This window comes from Entelurus aequoreus, linkage group LG04 (genome assembly GCF_033978785.1).
Source record: "Entelurus aequoreus isolate RoL-2023_Sb linkage group LG04, RoL_Eaeq_v1.1, whole genome shotgun sequence".
Taxonomy (NCBI): Eukaryota; Metazoa; Chordata; class Actinopteri; order Syngnathiformes; family Syngnathidae; genus Entelurus; species Entelurus aequoreus.
This window is the reverse complement of record NC_084734.1, coordinates 53,867,841-53,894,108: the sequence shown is the minus strand read 5'-3', so window position 1 is coordinate 53,894,108 and position 26,268 is coordinate 53,867,841. Positions and strand designations below refer to the sequence as shown.

Sequence of the window (26,268 nt, the reverse complement as noted above, 5' to 3'; positions counted from 1 at the left end):
TTCTTCGAAACGGCTTTCTTTCTGATGACAGATAAAATTTATTATCTCCACCATGTTAGCATTGCTTTCAGTTTGTATCAGTGCATCCAAAAAATATTTAAAACACTTCAGTTTTCCCACATTGTGTTGTTACAGCCTTACTCTAAAATGGAATAAATAATTTTTTTGTCTTCAATTTTCTTCAAATATAAGTATATTTTTAAGTTTTGCTAATTTACAACCTTTGCTCAATTATAGGCTCAAGTCTTTTTGAATACGATGCCACAAGCTTGGCACACCTATCTCTGGGCAGTTTCGCCCATTCCTCTTTGCAGCACCTCTCAAGCTCCATCAGGTTGGATGGGAAGCGTTGGTTTTCATCGACAAAGTCTAGAGTAAAGGCTGTGAATACTTATGTACATGCGATTTTTGTGTTTTTCAGTTTTAGAACATTTGAAAAATAAAAATAAAAATAAAACATTGTCACATTGCCATTATGGAGTATTGTCTGTAGAATTTTGAGGACAAATATTAATGTACTCAATTTTGGAGTAAGACTGTAACATAACAAAATGTGGAAAAAGTGAAGCACTGTGAATACTTTCCAGATGCACTCTAACTCAATTCCTTATTTTACACACTGTGTGACTAATTGGTGCAACCGGTCACTACCTGCATGCATGCCCTAATACAGTGAATCTAAGTTCAAAAATCAAAGTTGTCAATACAGTAGCTGAAAAGGCTTTAAATGACACAAATAGACATCACCATATTCATAGTGGGGATGTATGTTGTTCTGAACCACTTTTTAATAAAATGTTTATCCTTCCCGTTTTTTGCAAGGCTTCTCCCGCCAAATTTCTTAACCAATTTATTTCAGGTCAAAGGCCAAAATGTTCAGCTTACTCAGGATACACACGCTATCTATAAACACATTCCAAAAAATTTGACACTGAATTTATGTAACTGAATTTTTTGCGTTTTAATTTTGTGAAGTGAATTTTTTTTACACCAAGTTATGCTGACAATTTCATTTTAAAAAATTGTTAGCAAAATTCAGTGTTTTAAAAATTCAATGCTGAAAAAATCAGTGTCAATAAGTTCGCTGCTTCAAAAAGCAATACTCCCTTCCGGTAAATTAAGACTGAAGCAATCGATCCTGTCTCAGAACCAGCCAATGAGGTGTCAAGTTTGAAGTCAAGTGACATGGGTCTTGCAAAACAGCATAAAAAAGGGAGTTAACTGGGCTACCTTGGCATAATACAACATAATAAACATATCAATGCAGCCCGCTGGATATTTCCAAACTACAGAAATGATTCCAATGGATAGAATCTGCACTTTTGAGTGACATATGGGTTACTGCGATAACCATAGGAAGCCCTGCTTCATGCAGACAAGGCACAGGCAGAGTGGGCGGAGCAGAAACAAGCCTGAGATATAGCAAATGCGAGTGTCAGACAGAGGCAGATTTCTACAACAACGTTCTGCAAAACAATGATATTATATCGAATCAGTGGAAGGTTTTTTACCCTTTGTGTTTATGTTTCGCTGTGTTTGTTGCATCTTTGTTTCTCTTGCTCGATTATAAAATATGTCAATCAAGGAGGTGGTCTGCAGTAGAGAAACAATGTTCATATATTTTAAATATGCAGTGTTTTGTTGTTCATAGTTAATATTGTAAATCCCACATTATGTATTTTCATGTACATTCTGAGTCTTATTCAGTAAAAAACTAAACAGACCATCTCAAAAATGGATTGAACATTAGTACTTCTATTGAATTATTCAATTTACATACAATGATGGATTAATGTCTGCTTTTGGGGAAAGAAGGTTAATATGTTCATGTGCATTACCTTATTAGCTCATTCTTGGCATCTAAAAGTTTCTGCTTCTTTTTATGGATGATTGAGCCCACCTGACAGGTAAAGGGGTAAATACAACATATTATAGTAAACAAAAATGACAAAACTGAACACTTACTCAATATAAAATAGGGCTGCACGATTATGGTAAAGACAATAATCACGATTATTTTTAGCAATATTGAAATCGCGATTATTAATCACAATTGTTCATTATGTTAGGTAAACATTGTTGGGATGGGGGTGTGTCCATCATGTAATTTGTAATGAAATAGTTTAAAGGCCTACTGAAACCCACTACTACCGACCACACAGTCTGATAGTTTATATATCAATGATGAAATCTTAACATTGCAACACATGCCAATACGGCCGGGTTAACTTATAAAGTGCAATTTTATATTTCCCGCTAAACTTCCGGTTGAAAAACTCCTTTGGATATGACGTATGCGTGTGATGTCACGACGGCAACGGAAGTATTCGGAGCCCGTTGAATCCAATACAAAACAGCTCTGTTTTCATCTCATAATTCCACAGTATTCTGGACATCTGTGTTGGTGAATCTTTTGCAATTTGTTTAATGAACAATGGAGGCTACAAAGAAGAACGTTGTAGGTGGGATCGGTGTATTAGCGGCTGGCTGTAGCAACACAACAAGGACTACTTACTTGGATAGCAGACGCCTAGCCGATGCTAGCCGCCAACCGCACGGATGATCGGGTGAAGTCCTTCGTCGCGCCGTCAATCGCTGGAACGCAGGTGAGCACGGGTGTTGATGAGCAGATGAGGGCTGGCTGGCGTAGGTGGAGCGCTAATGTTTTTATCATAGCTCTGTGAGGTCCGGTTGCTAAGTTAGCTTCAGCGTCGTTAGCAAAAGCATTGTTAAGCTTTGCCAGGCTGAGAATTATTAACCGTGTTGTTACATGTCCATGGTTTAATAGTATTGTTGATCTTCTGTCTATCCTTCCAGTCAGGGATTTATGTATTTTGTTTCTATCTGCATTTGAGAATGATGCTATCACGTTAGCTCCGTAGCTAAGTGTTTCACCGATGTATTGTCGTGGAGATAAAAGTCACTGTGAATGTCCATTTCGCATTCTCGACTCTCATTTTCAAGAGGATATAGTATCCGAGGTGGTTTAAAATACAAATCCGTGATCCACAATAGAAAAAGGAGAGAGTGTGGAATCCAATGAGCCAGCTTGTACCTAAGTTACGGTCAGAGCGAAAAAAGATACGTCCTTCACTGCCTCTCTAGTCATTCACTCTAACGTTCCTCATCCACAAATCTTTCATCCTCGCTCAAATTAATGGGGTAATCGTCGCTTTGTCACTCCGAATCTCTCTCGCTCCATTGTAAACAACGGGGAATTGTGAGGAATACTACTTCCTGTGACGTCACGCTACTTACGGTACAGGCAAAGCTTTTTTTATCAGCGAGCAAAAGTTGCGAACTTTATCGTCGATTTTCTCTACTAAATCCTTTCAGCAAAAATATGGCAATATCGCGAAATGATCAAGTATGACACATAGAATGGATCTGCTATTCCCGTTTAAATAAAAAAAAATCATTTCAGTAGGCCTTTAAGCGGTAGAAAATGGATCGATGGATAGTTTAATAAAATGGCTAAATAAACATTATCCATATATTTAAAGACAACTACTTGTGTTTTTGTTCATTATTAGTATCAACGTGTAAGCTTTTCCACCTTACATGATACCTTTAGCTCTATTTTGCAATTGTTGATGTTTTTTTCAGCGCCATTTAAATACTAGCAACGTTTCATGGGTGGCCCACGTGTCATTAGTTGGACACCCCCGCTTGACCTAATTATACATTTGATTGTTTGTAGTGTGAAACATGTATAGAACAATATAGTTATTTAGTGTAACGACTGGACTCATGTGAAAGGGTCAATGGTGCACAATTACATTGATGCAAGGAGTGCATGAATTCAAATATGGAGCAGGTTTCGCCGCAACACAGTCAAGAAATGTTGGCACCCAATTGAAATATGTTTCCAGAATCTATTCAGCACAATAGTTAGTTTTTATTCCTGTTAATTGTTAGCTGTTAGTACGATACCAAGGTAGCTGTTAGTACGATTCCAAGGAAACAAGCAGAGTGCAAACCGTCATCATCTAGTAATTAACTATACACCGCAAAACATTCACAAAATGCCATGTCACCTGAACTGTTTTTTAAAGTAATAACTTTCTGACATTTAAAAAAACTCCCTACACATAATGTAAAAACAAACTTGGTATTTACTTCTTAATGTCAATTGGAAACACAAAGCCAATTTTAGCCAATGAAGATTCGGGCAAATAAAAAAAGCTTTCTTCTTCTCCAACAACACCATGCGGCTTAGTGCAGACAGCGTGCTGTCACTTCACAGCCTGCGTTCAATTCAATGAAATGACAAAACATGTAACTATTGTTGATGTTATTTAGAACACTGACAGAGTTAGCAATGAAATAATGCACAAGTGACCATCCCAGTGAACAAACAAGACGTTATTATCAAGTAGTTGCAACGTTCGCTACACAGAGCCAGAACAGGTGAGTGAAGGAGAGACCAGGAACACGACGCTTTGTCACATTTTCAAAATAAAATCAAAATCAAATGTTTTTCTCCTCCGCTGTATACACTCTGGGTGGGACAAATGCGTCCGTCTCCAATTTTGTGTACACCTGTCGCCATCAAATAACAGCAGCGCAGTCTTAAACGCACACAGAGACTCTACGGAAGTGAAGCAAATGAAATGAAGCGATTTTCTGCAGCAACCTGAGGAAAAGTTTGTGAATGTTAATAATAATAATAATGTTCATGTTTAAATTTGGCGTGGTAATGGAATTTTGTGCTCATACACAAAGGCCTGTGGTGTGGCACACACTTCACAGGGCTGTTCTCTGTTACTGCAGTTGTAAAAGTGCTTGATTTAATATGAAGCGGAGCCTGCTTTTTATATGTTAATATCGCAGATGATCACCCTCATTTAAAGGCCTACTGAAATGAATTTTTTTTATTTAAACGGGGATAGCAGATCCATTCTATGTGTCATACTTGATCATTTTGCGATATTGCCATATTTTTGCTGAAAGTATTTAGTATAGAACAACGACGATAAAGTTTGCAACTTTTGGTCTCTGATAAAAAAAAGCCTTGCCCCTACCGGAAGTAGCGTGACGTAGTCAGTTGTTCGCCTCCTCATATTTTCCTATTGTTTTCAATACAGCTAGAGCGATTCGGACCGAGAAAGCGACGATTACCCCATTAATTTGAGCGAGGATGAAAGCTTCGTGGATGTGGAACGCTAGAGTGACGGACTAGAATGCAGTGCAAGACATATCTTTTTTCGCTCCGACCGTAACTTAGGTACAAGCTGGCTCATTGGATTCCACACTCTCTCCTTTTTCTATTGTGGATCACGGATTTGTATTTTAAACCACCTCGGATACTATATCCTCTTGAAAATGAGAGTCGAGAACGCGAAATGGACATTCACAGTGACTTTTATCTCCACGACAATACATCGACGAAGCTCTTTAGCTACTGAGCTAACGTGATAGCATCGGGCTCAAATGCAGATAGAAACAAAATAAATAAATCTCTGACTGGAAGGATAGACAGAAGATCAACAATACTATTAAACCATGGACATGTAACTACACGGTTAATAATTCTCAGCCTGGCAAAGCTTAACAATGCTGTTGCTAACGACGCCATTGAAGCTAAGTTAGCAACCGGACCTCACAGAGCTATGATAAAAACATTAGCGTTCCACCTACGCCAGCCAGCCCTCATCTGCTCTTCAACACCCGTGCTCACCTGCGTTCCAGCGATCGATGGCGTGACGAAGGACTTCACCCGATCATCCGTGCGGTTGGAGGCTAGCGTTGGCTAACACGTCTGCTATCCAAGTAAGTCCTCCTGGTTGTGTTGCTACAGCCAGCCGCTAATACACCGATCCCACCTACAACTTTCTTCTTTGCAGTCTCCATTGTTCATTAAACAAATTGCAAAAGATTCACCAACGCAGATGTCCAGAATACTGTGGAATTATGAGATGAAAACAGAGCTATTTTGTATTGTTTTCAATGGGGTACCGATACTTCTGTTTCACTGGCTACGTCACGCGCATACGTCATCATCCAAAGACGTTTTCAACCGGAAGTTTAGCGGGAAATATAAAATTGCACTTTATAAGTTAACCCAGCCGTATTGGCATGTGTTGCAATGTTAAGATTTCATCATTGATATATAAACTATCAGACTGCGTGGTCGGTAGTAGTGGGTTTCAGTAGGCTTTTAATAGTGGCAGCCAAAATTGTGATCGTGATTAAAATTCAATTATTTGTGCAGCACTAACATAAAGTGACCATAGTAAAGAGATGTCTGCAAGACAGTCACAATGCATGACTTCCATTCTGTGGGTAAATGGTTGTATCCATGAACCAAAAATAAACACAAAAAAGTAGAAGGCAATGTACAACATAAATAGCGTAATGGTTTCTCATAGTTACCTTAGCATTGTCCCGTTTCAGAACCTGTAGCTCTTTACATGAAGAAATCTAAAACAAAAAAAATAGTGCAACATCAGAAACTAAAAGGTTTTGAAAAAGTATTGCTGGGAATGAGCACTTTAAAGACTATTTATTTTTTGATTAATGAACTGTTTAGACTTGTATGAAAAATCTCTTGCCCAATGACACAACAGCAGTAACTGGAATGGAAGCAGTGTTTGAACTCCCAACGCTGGTTTCTGGATGGCCTGCTCTACCTCCTGAGCCACGGCTGTCCTTGAAAACAGGGTTTTTTAACCTTTTTAACCTCGGGGCCCAACTTTTCCTCTGCAGTGGGGACCGGGGCCCATTTAAATACTAACATTGAACTAATAATCTTACTGTTGAATTTAATCGTATTCAATAACTATATTTAACTTACTTACAGGTAAACAGGATCAACTTTGTCAAGTGATATGAAAACATGTGTTAATCACACAGATGATCAAGGCTTAGGTTAGGCTTAATACAAAAATAAAAATAAACATACTGAAAAGAAGACACATTAAAAATAAATGTACATACAATTATGTTGTGCTACAACAAAATAAATAATAATTCATATGTTTCTTAAATAAACTGTCAATAAAATTAAAAGTGAAAGGAAAAATACAGCTTCACCACTTTAGTCATACTTTTTTGCGCTTAAGAAACTTCTATGACTATAGCTCCAAACTTCTTCTGTTTGTTTGAGATTGTCATTACTGTCACAAGTGGTGGAAAAGTGCATTAAACTAAGTAGCGCTGCGGCCCACAGCTGAGAAACAGATACTTTTTTGGCAGCCCTCTAGGGTTCGCTCGCAGGCTAACAATGAATAAGAAACACTGCTTTAAAACTCACACAGACTCACTCATAAGCACACTGGTGGCACAGCAGCCATAATAAGAACAACACAAATAATAGCATACATGAAGTTATATTTAATAATAATGGTTTAAATGATAGACCCACCAGCCGAGGAGGGCCTGGTGAAGATCATTTACGGAGGCAAATAGGCGAGGCCATGTTGTAAAATGTTTAAAAGCTGTATACAAGTGTGTGTACAGCTCTTCCTGTAACATCCATTGATGTAAAGGGACTCCTCAGCTGGGATAAACATTCCATTTGTATTCTTTATTTTTTATATATTACATCTATTCTATTCTTGACTGTTGTGTATTGCTTTCTGAACACTTATTTGTTTTTGCTTGTTTTAGCTAGTAGCCGACGGGCTGCACTGCTAGTACTTTACATTCTGAAGTGAGGGCAAGGGTCCATTTAGACTTAAAACGTCAACGAGAGAAAACATATTTGTCTAACTGAAGTATAATTGAATATAGAGCCCTCTGTTTATCTGTTTGCTCGCTGGCAGGAAAAAAAAAGAAAAAAAATGAAACAAAAGTGAAAAACATCATAGTGCTCACTGTGTCATGGTTCACACTGCTTAGGCCCTGTCCAAAAAGGAACATTGGTGTGTGTTTGTTTTTGCTGGGTTGAAAAAAAAAATCATCCACACTGTGACAAATCAACAATGAGTCACGTCCAGATAGGAACACGTCACTTGGTGAAAAATATGTAATTCAATGCATCCCTACAAGTAAGCAGACATGGGAAATGAGAGAGGATATGACTATTCTTCATCGAGTGACTACTCACTCTTTCCTGATTGGCTAGCTACCATCAAATCTCCTCACACCGATAGTTTTCCTCCTTAAAGGGGAATTGCACTTTTTTGTAACTTTGCCTATCGTTCACAATCATAATGAAAGACATGATGACGGATGGATTTTTTTAATCCATCCATCCATTTTCTACCGCTTGTCCCTCTCGGCTCACGGGGGTTGCTGGAGCCAAAACCAGCTGCACTCGGCAGAAGGCGAGGTACACCCTGGACAAGTCGCCACCTCATCGGAGGGCCAACACAGATAGACAGAAAACATTCACACTCACATTCACACACTAGGGCCAATTTAATGTTGCCAATCAACCTATCCCCAGGTGCATGTCTTTGGAGGTAGGAGGAAGCCGGAGTACCCGGAGGGAACGCACGCAGTCACATGGAGAATGCAGAACTCCACACATTCTAAATATTAAATGAACGTCAGCTTACAGCGGAGCCAATGGTAGCTCCACTATTTCGCTAAAATACAATAAAAAAACAACAATACTCCATTTACAGTTTGTGGCTTGAATATCAACCAAGTATTAGTAATATTGTTATTATAAGCGCTAACGCAGACAAACTACTTATAGCAGCGCCGTGATCAATCCCGTATCTCTATATTTACATCACTGAGTGGTCTGCTGCTTCCTTGTTTCCTGTAAGTTTATTCTAGATCATAAATCATGCATCACACCTCGACAGAATAAGTGTGAGTAGGTACTCCGACAAGTTGGTACACTTTGACAGCCATTTAGGACCCGAAACTGGCGAGGACGGCACGAAAAGACGCATCCATTGTCATGTCTCTCATAATGATTGTGAACGATAGCAAAAACTCCAATAAAAAAGTGCATTATGTCTTTCATAATGATTGTGAATGATAGAAAAAACAGAGATCGACGCCGAGCCCCCATCATCCTCAGGCCCTGCTCCTATCAGGGAGGGTGTGTCTGATGTAATTGGGTTCAGGAGTTCCTCAAAGTGCTCTTTCCAACGCCCTACGACTTCCTCACTTGAAGTCAGCAAAGTCCCATCCTTGCCATACACAGCTTGGATGGTTCCCTGCTTCCCCCTCCTGAGGTGCCGTATGGTCTTCCAGAACAGCTTTGGTGCCGCCCGATAGTCCTTCTCCATGGATTCCCCGAACTGCTCCCACACCCTCTGCTTAGCCTCGTCCACAACCACGGCCGCTGCCCTTCGGGCCTGTCGGTACCTTGCAACTGCCTCCGGAGTCCCCCGGGATAACATACCCCGGTAGGACTCCTTCTTCAGTCGGACGGCTTCCCTGACCACCACTGTCCACCAGGGTGTTCGAGGGTTACCGCCCCTTGAGGCACCTAAGACCTTCTGGCCACAGCTCGCAGCTGCAGCTTTAGCAATAGAGGCTTTGAACATTGCCCATTCCTGTTCAATGTCCCCAACCTCCACAGGGATGGCAGAGAAGTCCCGCCGGAGGTGGGAGTTGAAGTCCTTCCGGACAGAGGACTCCTCCAAACGTTCCGAGTTCACCCGCACTACACGCTTGGGTTTGCCAGCTCTGTCCAGAGGTTTCCCCCGCCATCTGACCCAACTCACCACCAGATGGTGATCAGTTGACAGTTCAGCCCCTCTCTTCACCCGAGTGTCCAAAACATACGGCCTCAGATCAGCTGATACGATTACAAAATCGATCATTGATCTTTGGCCTAGGGTGCTCTGGTACCAGGTACACCTATGAGCATCCTTATGCTTGAACATGGTGTTTGTTATCGCAAGTCCGTGACTAGCACAGAAGTCCAATAACAATTCACCACTCAGGTTCAGATCAGGGAGACCGTTCCTCCCAATCACGCCAGTCCAAGTATCACTGTCATAGCCCACGTGCGCGTTGAAGTCCCCCAGCAAGACTATGGAATCCCCTGCCGACGCCCCATACAGGACCCCATGCAAGGTATCCAAGAAGGCCGAATACTCTGAACTCTTGTTTGGTGCGTACGCACAAACAACAGTCAGAGTTTTCCCCCCTCCAACCCTAAGGCGAAGGGAGGTGACCCTCTTGTCCACCGGGGTGAACTCCAACGTACAGGCACTCAGCCGGGGACTCGTGAGTATCCCCACACCCGCCTGTGCCCTCACACCCTGAGCAACTCCAGAAGTGAACAAGGTCCATCCCTTGTCCAGGAGTGTGGTTTCAGAGCCCTTGCTATGCGTAGAGGTAAGCCCCACCAGATCCAACCGGTAGCGCTCCACCTCTCGCACCAGCTCAGGCTCCTTCCCCACCAGCGTAGAGACGTTCCACGTCCCGAAAGTCAGCCTCTGCTGCCCCGAATTGGTCCGTCTGGAGCCTCCACTTTCACTGCCATCCACTTGGCAGCGCACCCGACCCCACTGATTCCGACCGCGGGTGGTGGGCCCACGTGGCGGAGAAGATGGTGTGTCCACGTAGCTTCTTCGGGCTGTGCCCGGCCGGGCTCCATGGCTAGCCCGGCCACCAGGCGCTCGCTGGCGAGCCCTGCCTCTGGGCGGTATAGCTCGGTTGGTAGAGCGGCTGTGCCAGCAACTTGAGGGTTGCAGGTTCGATCCCCGCTTCCGCCATCCTAGTCACTGCCGTTGTGTCCTTGGGCAAGACACTTTACCCACCTGCTCCCAGTGCCACCCACACTGGTTTGAATGTAACTTAGATATTGGGTTTCACTATGTAAAGCGCTTTGAGTCACTTGAGAAAAAGCGCTATATAAATGTAATTCACTTCACACTTCACTAGCTCCAGAGGAGGGCCCCGGGCTTCCTCCGGGCCGGGTAACGAATCTTCTCTTTGTGTTTTTCGTGGTGGGGTATCATAACCCTGATGGGGGGGCATTCGGGTGCTACACCTTGCCCAAGGGTGACCCGGAACTATGTAAGGCAGGGGCGTTCAACTCCCTGAGGCTTAATACAAGCCCACATACCATACCACATACCTCCCGGACATACGGCATAAATAACACATTTCAAAATAAAAGCAGCACAGTTGTATTGCGCGCACGACATAGATGTTTTTTAAACTTTATTTTGTAATTTGTGATTGCGCCGTTCAATTCACTCACAATCGCACACGCGCATACGTCCACACGGAGGTAATACAAATAACGCTTTTCAAAACAAAAGCAGCACCGTTGTATTGCACACTCGACATAGATACTTTTTGAAATTTATGATTGGCCTCACGCGGGCCGGACAGGGATGCGCAAAGGGCCGGATGCGGCCCGCGGGCCGTACAATGCCCAGGTATGTCCTAGGAGGACAACAAAGAAAAATAACCAGATTTTAAGTGTGGGACAAGAGGAACGCTTCCTTTTTAGTTCACCGTTTTTTGAAAACGTTTTAATTGGCGAACAGACAGGCAGTAATAATATTAATAATAATACTTATTTTTTGTTGACGCCTTTCATACCACCCAAGGTCACCTTACAGGCAAAAAATAATAGTAATTAAGTAGACTGACCTTTTCAAGTAGTTGTGCCTTTACATTGTTGGTGAAACAAGCAATGGAGTGCTTGACTGCTGTAGATGCTACACAATCCCTACAAAAGGAACACACATACACACACAGTTAAGCCGTTTCACACAAATGTTACAAGTTGAGACATCGAAGTGCTCAACAAAATGTTATAATTACTTGTAATTGCCACAGTAATCCAGGAAGGCATTTAATATCGCCTCCAACTCGGTTTCTCCGCGAGTTCTTAGACTTTTCTTCTCGGCCTTCAAGTCTTTGTCGGCTTTATTCAAGGAAAAAAGGCATTTCAATGAGAACACAACAAAAAAGTTAATATTGTTACGTGTTGCTTTTTCTGCTTTGACTTTACAAGAAACAAACAACTTTTGATTAGACTGTGAACGTGCAAGTTTGAGTCCTGCTCATGGACCACTTGCACATCGGTTTGAGTGCGACCACAGCAGATGGGGGACCGCATATATGCCATGTTTGAACATCCTGGAACTAACGGACGTTCAATACGATTTCATCTGGACAGTGATCGAACCATGTGACTATTTCATAGAAATTACATCTATAATGCAGTTTCTAACAATTAATTCCATTTATTTTTTTGACAGTAATATTAAACTCTCCAACTTGCGCGCACACACAAAGTTGTCTCTCCCTCTGAACACCTAATATTACAGTGCTGTACGCCTAGCTTTTTCACTAGTAGCACCGGTGCCACTAAATGAGAAAAAAAATGTGTAGCACCAAATTTTTTTTGTAGCACAGAAAAAAAATTGTAGCGATATGAAATGTCTTTAATATCACAATTTCATTATTAACACACAAACAAGGTACACATGTGCCCTCATACATAACACAATTCCATCATAAAGTCTACTGTAATGGTCAATTAAACATAGAGAACATCCCTAAACTGTCGCTAACACAAGTGTAGGGCTAGGCAATACGGATCAAAACTTATATCCCAAAATAGTTTGGCCTATAAATTAACCAGCAGGGTTTCCCGCAGCGCTTTGTTGTTAAGGCGGCCGCCTTAACAACAAAGAGCCACCGCCTAAACTAAAGTCTTAACAAGCTGTTCTGCTAGTTCTGCCTCTGTCAGTAGGTCTCTGCAGCACCCAGCATTGTCCCACCCACAGAACCATCTGATTGGTTACACGCAGAGCGGTAACAGCCAATCAGCAGTCCATATTCAGAGCGCATGTAACAGCCAATCAGCAGTGCGTATTCAGAGCGCATGTAACATCCAATCAGCAGTGCGTATTCAGAGCGCATGTAACAGCCAATCAGCAGTGCGTATTCAGAGCGCATGTAACAGCCAATCAGCAGTGCGTATTCAGAGCGCATGTAACATCCAATCAGCAGTGCGTATTCAGAGCGCATGTAACAGCCAATCAGCAGTGCGTATTCAGAGCGCATGAAGTCAGTGCTCCTGTGGTGGGGTTAGCAGAAAGGTGTTTAGCAGGTGAGCATAAGGCAGCGGACTCTCCCCAAATTATAATAAACACCTCCCAGTCAACTACTAGTAACATCACTATGAGCCCGTTGACGTTCTAGGAACATAAGCGGCAGCTCAGCTCGCTCGCCGTCCTTGAGGTGAAGGCTAATTAGCTTTTAGCGTAACGTTAGCTCATTTTGCCGTGTGTGTGTGTTACAAACAGAAAAGCCCTGTCTGTCTGAGAGAAAGACAAGCATTATTGACCTACAGTTAACAACTAAGTTATTTCACTTTACCTTTTTCTGTGTTGATTGACCTGTGTTGAAGCAGCAAAAAACTACATTATGATAAATGAAGAGTTTCCTGAAGCTGTCTCTGATAGTTGATATAATAATGTAACTGCATCATAAAGCCTACATGAACTCCATGGTGTTCAGGGATGAATAGTCTCTCCTATTGCAATATTAGCGTCCCTTCACTGGCTCCCTGTGCATTACCGAATCAATTTTAAACTCCTTCTATTTGTTTTTAAATGTCTAAACAACCTCGCTCCAACATATCTCTCCGACCTCCTTCAGCCTTACTGCCCCACCCGATCCCTAAGATCAGCTGCTACTGACGGTCCCTGACACAAGGCTGAAGCTTAGAGGTGACAGAGCTTTCGCTGCTGCTGCTCCCAAGCTCTGGAACGACCTACCTCTGAGTGTTAGACAGGCCTCCTCTCTTCCTGTTTTTAAATCTCTCTTAAAAACATACTTTTATTCCATGGCTTTTAACACTGAGTGATATCTATTCTGCTATGGCGCCCCATAATACACCTGCTGTGAACCTGTTTTTATGTTGTATTTATTTTTGTTATTTATTTTTTATCGTGCTCTGTTTGTGTTGTGTTAGCTCAGTTCTCATATTATCTTTTAACCTGCCCATTGTACAGCACTTTGGCTACCCCTGTGGTAAATTTTAAATGTGCTTTATAAATAAAGTTGATTTGATTTGATTGTACTATTTTTTTCAGCTATAGTTACATTAACCATTAGTAATGTAGCAGCCTAGTTTTGAATGGCAGGGTCCCTGCTATCACATGTTGATAAAAATATAACATTTACATAACAAAAATCAACTACAGGCTTCCCAAATGCTGTAATAAATTAAGCATGATGAGTTGAGTATATGTCAGCATGTGGCCCCACTTTTAACTCTTTTTTTCAAATACTTATTGGAAACGCTTACTTACAGTAAGTCATTAATTTGACTTATTAAGTCATTATTTCGACTTAGTAAGTCATTATTTTTGATTTAGTAAATTAGTAAGTCAAAATATTGACTTACTAAGTCATAATAATGACATACTTAGTATCTCAGGTAACTAGGACTGTTATGTGTATTGTTTTTACTTTACGGATAAAATATCGAGATATATATAGTATATCGGCATTCGGCATATGGAGCGGAAAACACAACCAAAAATTGTAGGCTTCCTCACGCGACGAAGCCGGCCTACGTCACCACAGTTTGTAGTCTATTGCCCCCCCAGGCTGTGGTGGCAGCGATGAGATGGAGACGTGATGGCGACAGGTCGAGTTACGCTGTTCCTTACAACCAGCCACCCCCTTCCCCCTGGAGAGACACCACCTTAACTAACACATTTTCTGGGGGAACAGTTTGTAGTCTATTGCCCCCCCAGGCTGTGGTGGCAGCGATGAGATGGAGACGTGATGGCGACAGGTCGAGTTACGCTGTTCCTTACAACCAGCCACCCCCTTCCCCCTGGAGAGACACCACCTTAACTAACACATTTTCTGGGGGAAACACGGAACCCATACATGTAAATATACGTTGAGTTAACTAAATATCTCCACCATGCCTTGTTTTTCAATTTTGTGGACAGATGGGCATACCAAATACACAAAACGGGTACCAACAAGTAAGAAATGTAAGTTTTGCATAATAGGATCCCAAATTAAGAGGTGTTTTGAGATAAGAAAAAAGAAAAAGACTTGAAAATAATATAAGAAAAGTCAAATATAATCTCTAATTTTCTTTAAAAAAAACATTTTGCTAGACTCAATTCTTTCAATTGTCAAAAGAACAAAATGCCCTGGTTTAGGCAGACACGTTTAAAGGTGCAGCAGCAACATGAAAATAATTTACCTTTAATAATAAACATTATTATTACATTAAAGTACCCATGATTGTCACACACCATACTTGCCAACCTTGAGACCTCCAATATCGGGAGGTGGGGGGTAGGGGGTGGGCTTGGTCGGGGGTGGGGGGGTGGTTGGGGGCGGGGGCGTGGTTATTTACAGCTAGAATTCACCAACTCGAGTATTTCATATATATATATATATATATATATATATATAATACTTGACTTTCAGTGAATTCTAACTATATATATATATATATTTATTTTATTTACATAGAAAAAAAAATAAATACTTGAATTTCAGTGTTCCGGTGGCTAGCCATTAGATGGCAGTATTGTCTTGTTTAACTTCTCCGTTCATGATGAGTATATCATTTCGGCTGCCATGTCTGTAATTTCCTCGTTCTTCTGCTTCGTCTCCTTGTTGTGTGCGCAGTTGTGCACTCTATAAAAGCCCTAGATGTTATGATGTCTTTGGGCAGGCAAGCTGTTTATATTGTGGGAAAGCGGACGTGAGAACAGGCTGTCCCCCCACTCAGTCTCAGGTCCGCATTGAGCTGGAGGGGGCGTGGCCTCCAGCTCCGGCTGAATACCGGGAGTTTGTCGGGAGAAAATCTCTGCCGGGAGGTTGTCGGGAGAGGCGCTGAATACCGGGATTCTCCCGCTAAAAACGGGAGGGTTGGCAAGTATGTCACACACACACTAGGTGTGGCGAAATTATTCTCTGCATTTGACCCAACACCCTTGATCACCCCCTGGGAGGTGAGGGGAGCAGTGAGCAGCAGCGGTGGCCGCGCCCGGGAATCATTTTTGGTGATTTAAACCCCAATTCCAACCCTTGATGCTGAGTGTCAGAACATACACACAAATATGATAACCAGGAACACCAACCTGCCAACTGCTTCATGATGCTGTATGATATGTTGTGTTCTGAAAATTACTTTAAAAATTCATTAATTATAGTTATTCCTTACTTTATCAAATGTAATTGAATTACTTAAGGAATTACTCTTTAATAAATGTAATTAATTACCAGGACAATTAATTAATGTGGTTCTTAAGAAATAAACTTCAAATATCTGGCATAATGCAGTTAAGATAAGTTTCAGTATGTGCATGTGCCCTTTAAAAGGCTGTGCCTGTTGGCTAGTGACGAGTGATGTCAGTGTGTCCACTCAGTAGTCTGAGTTTGTAGCTGTTTTAGTTAGCTTAGCTGGCTAGCAGCGTCAGTTTTTCAGCAGCTCTTTTGAATCTTTCACTGGTTTGTGTTACCTCTGCCTAATAAATAGATTGACTGTGCTTCCATGGCTGTATGTTCTTGTCAACAACCGTGGTATTATTTACATGGCAAGTTTGTCACTTCAGTCATTGATTTGTTGTTCAATATTCCCGCCGACCCTCGTAGTTACTAGCGTGCAGTGCAGTTTGTGTCAAGTGGTGGTGGAAAAAAAACATTGTCTTTTACTGACCAGTTCCTTCAATTAAGATCTAGTTTCATCAGTGTTGAACACCAGGAGGAGCAGCCCCCTCTGTGCATGGTGTACTACGATGTCGGTCTTATTCACTTTTAAATGTTTGCAAAACCTCCCTCTCATCTTCTCTAGGCCTCTTGCTCTCTTTCCAATTTGTTTCTGTTTTTCTGAGCCATCTCTCTCTATTGGCCCCACCCCCAGACACACACACACACACACACACACAGAAACACATCACTGGCAGCCCAAACTGCATAACCAATAGGTGCACTCCTTTCTTGTGCACTGGAGCCATACAATGTCTGCGTATTTCACTAATCAAACAAATCATCGAAGCAATGAAATACAAATCAAGGCTTTTTTTCTATTCTAATTAACTGAAGAATTGTTGCAGCCCTACATGTAAGCACTACCTTGATTGATACAGCCCTTTAAAACTGTAAGTGTTTTCTATTTCATGACATTCACAAGTGTTAGTAAAAATCCATGATTCTTGATTTTTGAGCAGCCAAAAAAATAAAAAAGACAAAGTCCGCCTCATTCCAGACTTGACCACTTTTGGCCATGGGCTGGATGGGAGAATACAAATAAGACAAACATGCGTAACTTCAAGCGTGTAAAAAAAACACCTAAGTGCAAACGAGAGAATAGGGTTGTAAGAGTATAGTGTAGCTAGTAATCATTGCTCTTTTACCTGGGGATGATTTTTTACCTGCGGAGGTATTTTGGGTTCTCTTCACACTGTGCAGTTTTGCTTTTTTTGTACTTGGGTTCTAAATAAATGAAGCGTTAGATTAGAACATTTAAAAACAACACAGTTTAGACTAATTAGGTTCATACCCAGATTGTGTCCTCGTTTGTTCCCTCATCAGAGGACAGGACGTTAGGGTGTCTCTTTTTAGTGCTGTAACCTGACTCCTCCTAGCAGGAAATACATTTGGCACAAGATCAGTGTCCACGCCTTGTTTAACCCGACAGCAAAGACACCTTGAAATACTGGAGATACATGTTTTTAATTACCTGTGGATGACTGGACCCTTCTCTGCCTGGCACAGTCTTTCTCTTCTGTGTGGTCTTCATTTGCTGATCATTCAAATGCCTTAATATGATGCAAAGAAGTAAAGTAAAAGTAAACAATTTCAGTATACATACTACATACAGATGTCCTTTAGTTAGGTTGCATTAGGTATTCAGTGCATCCGTAAAGTATTCACATTTTATGTTACAGCCTTATTCTAAAATGGAATACATTATTTTTGCCCTCAAAAAATCTACACACAATACCCCATAAAAACAAAAACTTTTTTTTTTTTTGCAAATTTGATTAAAATAAAAAACTAAGAAATCACATGTATGTAAGTATTCACAGCCTTTGTGCAATACTTTGTTGATGCACATTTGGCAGCAATTACAGCCTCAAGTCTTTTTCAATACGATGTCACAAGCTTGGTACACCTATTTCTGGACAGTTTCCCCCCATTTCTCTCTGTAGCGCCTCTCAAGCTCAATCAGTTTGGATGGGAAGCGTCAGTACGCAGCCATTTTCAGATCAGAACAGAGTGGTTCAATCAGATTCAAGTCAGTTCTCCCCCGATCGCTCAGTTTAGATGGACGGCCAGCTCTAGGAAGAGTCCTAGTGGTTCCAAACTTCCTCCATTTAAAGGCCTACTGAAACCCACTACTACCGACCACGCAGTCTCATAGTTTATACATCAATGATGAAATCTTAACATTGCAACACATGCCAATACAGCCGGGTTAGATTAGTAAAGTGCAATTTTAAATTTCCCGCGAAATATTCTGCTGAAAACGTCTCGGTATGATGACGTTTGCGTGTGACGTCACGGATTGTAGCGGACATATTGGGACACCATTGTGGCCAGCTATTAGTCGTCTGTTTTCATCGCAAAATTCCACAGTATTCTGGACATCAGTGTTGGTGAATCTTTTGCAATTTGTTTAATGAACAATGAAGACAGCAAAGAAGAAAGCTGTAGGTGGGAAGCGGTGTATTAGCGGCCGGCTGCAGCAACACAACCAGGAGGACTTTGAGTTGGATAGCAGACGCGCTACCGTGAGTACGCAGCTTTGGCTTCCAAACATTTGATCGCTTGCCCGTACGTGCGTGCCGATATGTGCATGTCACGTACGTAACTTTGGGGAAATATATGTGCTGTATGAACTTTACGGAGGTGAACGGTACTTTGGGCTGTGGGATTGAGTGTGTTGTGCGGGTGTTTGAGTTGTATTGGTGGGTTATATGGACGGGAGGGGGGAGGTGTTTGTTATGCGGATTAATTTTTGGCATATTAAATATAAGCCTGGTTGTGTTGTGGCCAATAGAGTATATATATGTCTTGTGTTTATTTACTGTTTTAGTCATTCCCAGCTGAATATCAGGTCCCACCCGCCTCTCACAACATCTTCCCTATCTGAATCACTTCCACTGCCCTCTAATCCTTCACTCTCACTCTCCTCATCCACAAATCTTTCATCCTCGCTCAAATTAATGGGGTAATCGTCGCTTTCTCGGTCCGAATTGCTCTCGCTGCTGGTGGCCATGATTATAAACAACGTGCAGATGTGAGGCGCTCCACAACCTGTGACGTCACGCTACTTCCGGTACAGGCACGTCTTTTTTATCAGCCACCAAAAGTTGCGAACTTTATCGTCGATGTTCTCTACTAAATCCTTTCAGCAAAAATATGGCAATATCGAAAAATTATCAAGCATGACACATAGAATGGATCTGCTATCCCCGTTTAAATAAGAAAATTTCATTTCAGTAGGCCTTTAAGGATGATTGAGGCATTGGGACTTTCAAAGCAGCAGATACTTTTCTGTACCCTTCCCCAGATTTTTTCCTTGAGACAATCCTGTCTCGGAGGTCTACTGACAATTCCATCGACTTCATGCTTGGTTTGTGCTCTGCAATGCACTGTCAAGTGTGGGACCTTATTACAGACAGGTGTGTGCCTTTCCAAATCATGTCAAACCAACTAAATTTATCGCAGGTGGACTTTAATTCAGCTTTATGAACATTTAAAAAATTATCAGTTGAAACCGGATGCCCTTGAGCTCACTTTTACACTTCCTGGAAAAAGCTGTGATTACTTATGTATTGTGATTTATTAGTTTTTTTCTTAATAAAAACGGGCAAAAAACTCCTAAAAACTTGTTGACATCGTCATTATGGGGTTAAGTCTGTATAATTTTTTAAATACGGTAATCGATTTTTAGATGCATTGCAATTCGGACATGCACATTATAGAATTGATTAATAAACGGCAGTAATTTATGTATTCATTGTAAATAAAGTAATGCAGACAGTTTCAAAATTTGACTGACTGCAGAGAGTTACCGCACCGAGAGATTTGACCAGCCCCTTTACTATCGTGCACTTATGGTCCAGTTTTGCACACATTTCCATGAATGTAATATGTAATGTTATGTTATGTTATTTTCATTTATTATGCGTCCCCCAACCAGCCTGAGTGGAGAAACAAAAAAAACAGAAACATAGACTGAGACACACAAAGGAATCTAAACTAAACATTTAAGACTCACAATGAACACATAAATCAAAAGTCATCTGCGGTAAAAAGGTGAGTTTTAAGCTGTGCTCTAAAAGAGTCTAGAGTGGTGGCGGACTTAATATTCAGGGGGAGCTTATTCCATAACTTAGGTGCCATCACCGAGAAAGCACGGTCTCCCTTTGTCACCAGGTTTGACCGTGGGACCTTTAGGGTCATCTGGTTGTCCGATCTAAGGCAACGACCAAGCTTGGAGCTGGTGGTTTGGTCAAGGAGATCTTTAATGTAAGCTGGGGCGAGACCATTGAGCGCTTTGAAGACATACGTGACGATCTTAAATTTCACTCTACGCTTCACTGGGAGCCAGTGAAGGGAGGAAAGGATGGGAGAAATATGTTCCCTCATTTTTGCGCCTGTCACCAGCCTGGCAGCTGCATTTTATACTAGCTGCATGCTATGGATGATCTTGTCGATGACCCCAGCATACAGGGCATTGCAATAGTCCAGTCTAGAAAAGATGAGCATCAACACGACCCTCCGTAAGTCACTGGGGGAGAGGAAAGACTTGATCTTGGCTATGGTGCGTAGTTGGAAAAAACTGGATTTCACCACAGATTTCACTTGCTTATATGTGGGAATTAACTGCACTGTTTCTTATTCCAAATGAATAGCAAATTGTGAGGTGCCCACAGATTACCACCTCTATAGTAACACTTCTGCACTCTGACCATATTATCAGATAAGTCATATTGGAAATGTGCAAAAATTTTAAAGGTATGTGCTCTTTATCAGTCACAAACCTTATGTTAGACATGAACATGTTTTTCTTTTTTCATGCATTCTAAGTCATAAATGGGGATGCCGTAGCTCGGTTAGTAGAGAGGCCGTGCCAGCAACCTGAGGGTTCCTGGTTCGATACCCGGCTTTTGCCATCCTAGTCATGTCTGTTGTATCCTTGAGCAAGACATTTCACCCTTGCTCCTGATGGGTCGTGGTTGGCAGCTCCCGCCATCAGTGTGTGAATGTGTGTGTGAATGGGTGAATGTGGAAATAGTGTCAAAGCGCTTTGAGTACCTTGAAGGTAGAAAAGCGCTATACAAAGTATAACCCATTTACGATTAAATAAATAAATAAAACGTCCGCAAACAATGGAGTCTATAAGGGCTCTCTATTTTGCCCAAAAAACACTTTAAATAACCATTCTAAAACCCGCAAAAAATACTCTATTTACCTCTCGTGACCTGAATATTAACCAAATATTAATAATATTGTTATTATTAGCACTAGCGCAGACAAATTAATTTTAGCTAGGGATGTCCGATAATGGCTTTTTGCCGATTTTCGATATTCCGATATTGTCCAACTCTTTAATTACCGACAATGATATCAACCGATACCGATATCAACCGATATATGCAGTCGTGGAATTAACACATTATAGTCGTGGAATTAACACATTATTATGCCTAATTTGGACAACCAGGTATGGTGAAGATAAGGTCCTTTTTAAAAAACTTAATAAAATAAAATAAATTAATTAAAAACATTTTCTTGAATAAAAGAGAAAGTAAAACAATATAAAAACAGTTACATAGAAACGAGTAATTAATGAAAATTTGTAAAATTAACTGTTAAAGGTTAGTACTATTAGTGGACCAGCAGCACGCACAATCATGTGTGCATACGGACTGTATCCCTTGCAGACTGTATTGATATATATTGATATATAATGTAGGAACCAGAATATTAATAACAGAAAGAAACAACCCTTTTGTGTGAATGAGTGTGAATGAGTGTAAATGGGGGAGGGAGTTTTTTTGGGTTGGTGCACTAATTGTAAGTGTATCTTGTGTTTTTTATGTTGATTTAATAAAAAAATAAAATTAAAATAAAAAACTTAAAAAAAATAAATAAATAAAAACGTTACCGATAATGAAAAAAACGATACTGATAATTTCTGATATTACATTTTAACGCATTTATCGGCCGATAATATCGGCAGGCTGATATTATCGGACATCTCTACTTTTAGCATTGATAACCGAAAGCTAACTATAGTTTATGCTGCACTGGACGACAGAAGAGACTTTAATGTAAATATAATATTAAACTGAAGATGGCAGTAATGCAACATATATAGATGCAAATTGCCGTAAAACTGTAAAGAAGAAGAAGATTATGAAGCACAGGCGCATACTGAGCAGGTGTTCTGCTTCTGCTACGACTGCATTGTGTTTGGCTCGTCAAAGTTATTCTAGATTATAAATCATGACGCTTATCTGGATATTAGGAGGATTTAGCCATGAATCTAGAACAGGGATGACAAACATGCGGCCCGTGAGCCGATTTAGGCCCACAAACAAGTTTTATCCGGCCCGCGAGATGAGTTTGCTAAGTGTAAAATTGAGCTGCATTTTTAAATGAAAGAAATTGCTGTTTTGTTGCTGGATGTCGCAATACTGTAGCAATTATTTTAGGCAAGCAAATAGTTTATACCGGGGGGAGCATATACCAAGCAGGTGCACAGTAAAGCGGGGCTGTGACTCCTCCCCCTCGACCCAACGTAAAACAAACAGGAGTGAAATAAAAATTGGTAACCCCACTGAAAATGCTGCATGAGACACTGCACATTGATATAGTTGTGAGAACATTTTTGTCTTCTTTGCAAATTTAAAGGAATTGAACAGTGTGATTTACTGCAATACTGTCAGTCTTTTAAGATTTTATTTTTGGTTTGTAAAATTGTTTACACATTGCACAGCTTTTATTTTTCTATCGATACACAATGATTCCTAGAAGGCAGGGAGTAACTCAACCCTCTTGAAAGGTTTCTACCTCATTTTGTATGGCTTGTTGAGTTAGCACGATTAATATGTAGAAATGACAGTTGAGGTAGTTGACGCATAAAATAGTTTTTATTTAATCTTTATTGTTTGTTGTTCAATCCTAGATGGGCTGTGACTTAAAGTTTAATTGTTTTGTAGATACATTTAGATTAAGTCGAAGTTCAATGTGTTCTTCATAGCGTTTTTGAAACGGCACTAATTTTTTACTGAGAATTTTCAACTAACTTGAAGTGTTTTGTCAGGAGGATTATTTGTGATATGTACATTTTCAGAATGTGCTTGTTCTATTTTAGGTCGAAGTAAAATAAAGAAAATAATCTGAAATTGTCGTAGTTGTATTTTTAAGTTATTATGCCATGATTCTACCCGTCCGGCCCACGTGGGAATAGATTTTCCTCCATGCTGCCTTTCAGCTAAAATAGGTTTGACACCCTTGATCCAGAAGCAGTTCATTTGTTTTGTTTTTTGTTTTTTTGTCCTGTCCAGTTCTCAGGCAAATCATATAGTTGATGTAGATGCCCATATCGGCTGTTCAGATTTACTTTACAAAATAGAAGTGTAGGATACTTCTCTTGTTGCCTTATTTGTATTTGACTTTATTAAATGTATTTATATTATCATTTGGTGCAGCCGGGCCGGAGCAGGAGCTGTTCATTTGTGACATTCAGCTTATACAAGGAGGTGAAGACAAACACACACACAACTGAAGACAGTGTGACTGTCGGCAGCAACTTTTTTAACCCTTTGTATGGATTAAAATTAATTACTCATCTGAACAGGAAGGCATGGACATCCTATCAGTCTACACCAAAGTAAAAGCAGACACAGTGCAGTAAACTATCGTTTTAATATGTTTGTGGTTTGTATTTCATGTTTAGCACATACTAATACTGCTACATGGTGTTTCGTAAAATCTTATCAGTCTACACCAAAGTAAAAGCAGACATAGTGCAGTAAACTATCGTTTTATTATGTTTGTGGTTTGTATTTCCTGTTTAGCACTTACTAATACTGCTACATGGTGTTTAGTGTTTTACTAAAGCTGGATCTGTTTAGCAGATCTTCTAAAACTTGTAGCTCAACCTCCTTATATTCAAGATGATATATATATATATATAAATAAATAAAAGAAAATAATTTTTGCCTTGGTGCCCTTCCAACTTTCCTTGGTACCCTAAAATATGATCCGGAAGCGCCAAAACTGCATTCGTTACAGGCTTCACGAATAGGTAAATACTTGAAAAAACTGAATCTTTTTTATTTTTATTTTGGTTTTAAGACTGCAGGCGTCTTCTTAGGCACAGACTCAGTGCTCACATGCTGAGAATTGACAGGGTTCGCCACAAAAAAAGTGTTGAACAGTATTCAGTACTAAAAGAAGCAGGTACTGATGTGTTTTTTGCGTGTCAGTATCAAGTTGGTATTAAGTATCGATACTTTTGACAACCCTCAGACAGCCAGATGACCAATTGAACTAACCTGGCTGCAGACGTGAGTTGGACACTCTTCTTGGCAGGCTTCTTCCCAATCAGCTGTTTAAGAACGGGAAAACCTGGAGTGGTTTGTTTGTTCGTTCTTGATTTAATGGGTCTGGAAGACACAAATTCAACATCAGGTCAATGCATTTCTTCATGTTGCGGTTTACTTATATTGCAATATTCAAGTATTCAGTACCTGGTTTTCACAACATCTTTCACTTTCTGTGTCAAGTCTTTTGTCTTTGCTTTGCCTTTCTGCGTATGGCCTTCTTTTGGTGGTTTCAAATCTTCTTCAATAGCAGTGCTATGAAGAGGGTTACCTGGGCAACACAGGCATTAATTGAGACAGACTTTGAAAATGTTTACAATTGTAACCAAGTAAAGTTATTGTTACCAAAAAGTTTGACTTTTTTTTCCAACTAGTAAAGAACAAAATGGATTTGTAGCTGCCATTTAACAACTCACTGTTGTTTTGCTGGAGTCCTTCAAAAAAATGTTCTGTATCGATGGCAGACAGGTCGGGGGAATCAAGAGACAACCCTTTCTGGAGGGTAAAAAAACAAAGAAAAAGAAAAAGATACATGTTTTTCAAATAATGACAGTTGATTGGCAACACTAAAAATTGGCCCTAGTGTGTGAATGGGAGTGTGAATGTTGTCTATCTGTGTTGGCCCTGCGATGAGGTGGCGACTTGTCCAGGGTGCATGCCGCCTTCTCCCCGAATGCAGCTGAGATAGGCTCCAGCACCCCCGCGACCCCAAAAGGGACAAGCGGTAGAAAATGGATGGACAATTGGAATTTAAAATGTTTCTACGGACAATAAATTAAAAGGGTTATACTTGTATAGCGCCTTTCTAACTTCAAGGTACTCAAATAATGTAATAATCCTCGTGTTTTGATTTCCTTGCATTGGTACAAGACATGGTGACAAAAGGACGGTGAATGGCGACATAATGATAAAATACTTTAATGATTTTGCAAATAATCAGTGATGAATGAACCTTGTTGTCATTTGGTGGAACCGGCGCTGCTTTGGCTCCTCTTCCCTTTCTGGTACTGTGGAAACAACATAGCATACTTCAGTATTGTTATTATGATCATGTTGCATGCAATACTGTTTACTCCACAGAATGCAAAGGAAGCAACTCATCCAAAAAATAATTTGTGCGGCTTTATTTAATAAATGCATAATTACCCACATTCGATTAGGAAAATAATACTCTTGACAAGATTACGAAATGTTAGCAAATAAAATTATTAATGAAAACAATACTATATGTTGTATAAAGTAGAATTACAAATGTGATACATTTGTTTTAGAAGACTGACTTACAGGCATGACAATACATGAGCTAGTCTGTTTTGCAAATTTTACTGAATTTACTGAAAGATGATAATAAGCTGTTTTTCTATCAGAACGTCCCGTGTCAAAGTGCCCTGCTAGATGTCCAGATATATGACACAGCAATAGCCGGACGTTGTCACCACCAATGCGTAATACACAAACAAAACAAAAGTGTGACACGTTTAGCTAGTATAACTAGCGAAATACTGGCTAGTATATACTGCAATAACTTGACTAACAATTCATTTATACGTTACCTCATTTTTGAGTCCCAAGTTTAGTTTGAGTTGTGTACTTGCGAGCTAGCTAATGCAACCCCGGTCAAGTTTCCCGCGTATTCATTTTAGTTCCGGGTTGAAAAAAAACTCTACTTCTGGGTTGTACCATTCCCGACACACGGGGGAGGAATTTGTTCATATTTCCCATAGTTTTATGTTCATATTTCTCATAGTTCTATTCGTGTCATTTACTGTAAAAGGCA

At 40.5% G+C, this 26,268-nt stretch overlaps 1 protein-coding gene across 2 annotated transcripts in view; it reads right to left on the bottom strand.

The window, feature by feature from the left end:
- The window catches only part of cenpu (centromere protein U), a 27,998-nt gene extending 1,730 nt beyond the window's left edge, over positions 1–26,268 (bottom strand). Inside the window, exons 1-12 of one of the 2 annotated variants that reach the window (XM_062043668.1) lie at positions 26,045–26,268; positions 25,444–25,498; positions 24,908–24,986; positions 24,639–24,762; positions 24,444–24,554; positions 17,606–17,684; positions 17,426–17,506; positions 17,280–17,358; positions 11,695–11,797; positions 11,521–11,599; positions 6,376–6,423; positions 1,839–1,900 (exon numbers count right to left, since the gene is read on the bottom strand). In XM_062043668.1, the coding sequence (XP_061899652.1) occupies positions 1,839–1,900; positions 6,376–6,423; positions 11,521–11,599; positions 11,695–11,797; positions 17,280–17,358; positions 17,426–17,506; positions 17,606–17,684; positions 24,444–24,554; positions 24,639–24,762; positions 24,908–24,986; positions 25,444–25,498; positions 26,045–26,049 (905 nt within the window). In that variant the 5' untranslated portion in view covers positions 26,050–26,268. The remainder of the gene's footprint in view (positions 1–1,838; positions 1,901–6,375; positions 6,424–11,520; positions 11,600–11,694; positions 11,798–17,279; positions 17,359–17,425; positions 17,507–17,605; positions 17,685–24,443; positions 24,555–24,638; positions 24,763–24,907; positions 24,987–25,443; positions 25,499–26,044) is intronic. The other variant, XM_062043669.1, reaches the window with a different exon arrangement.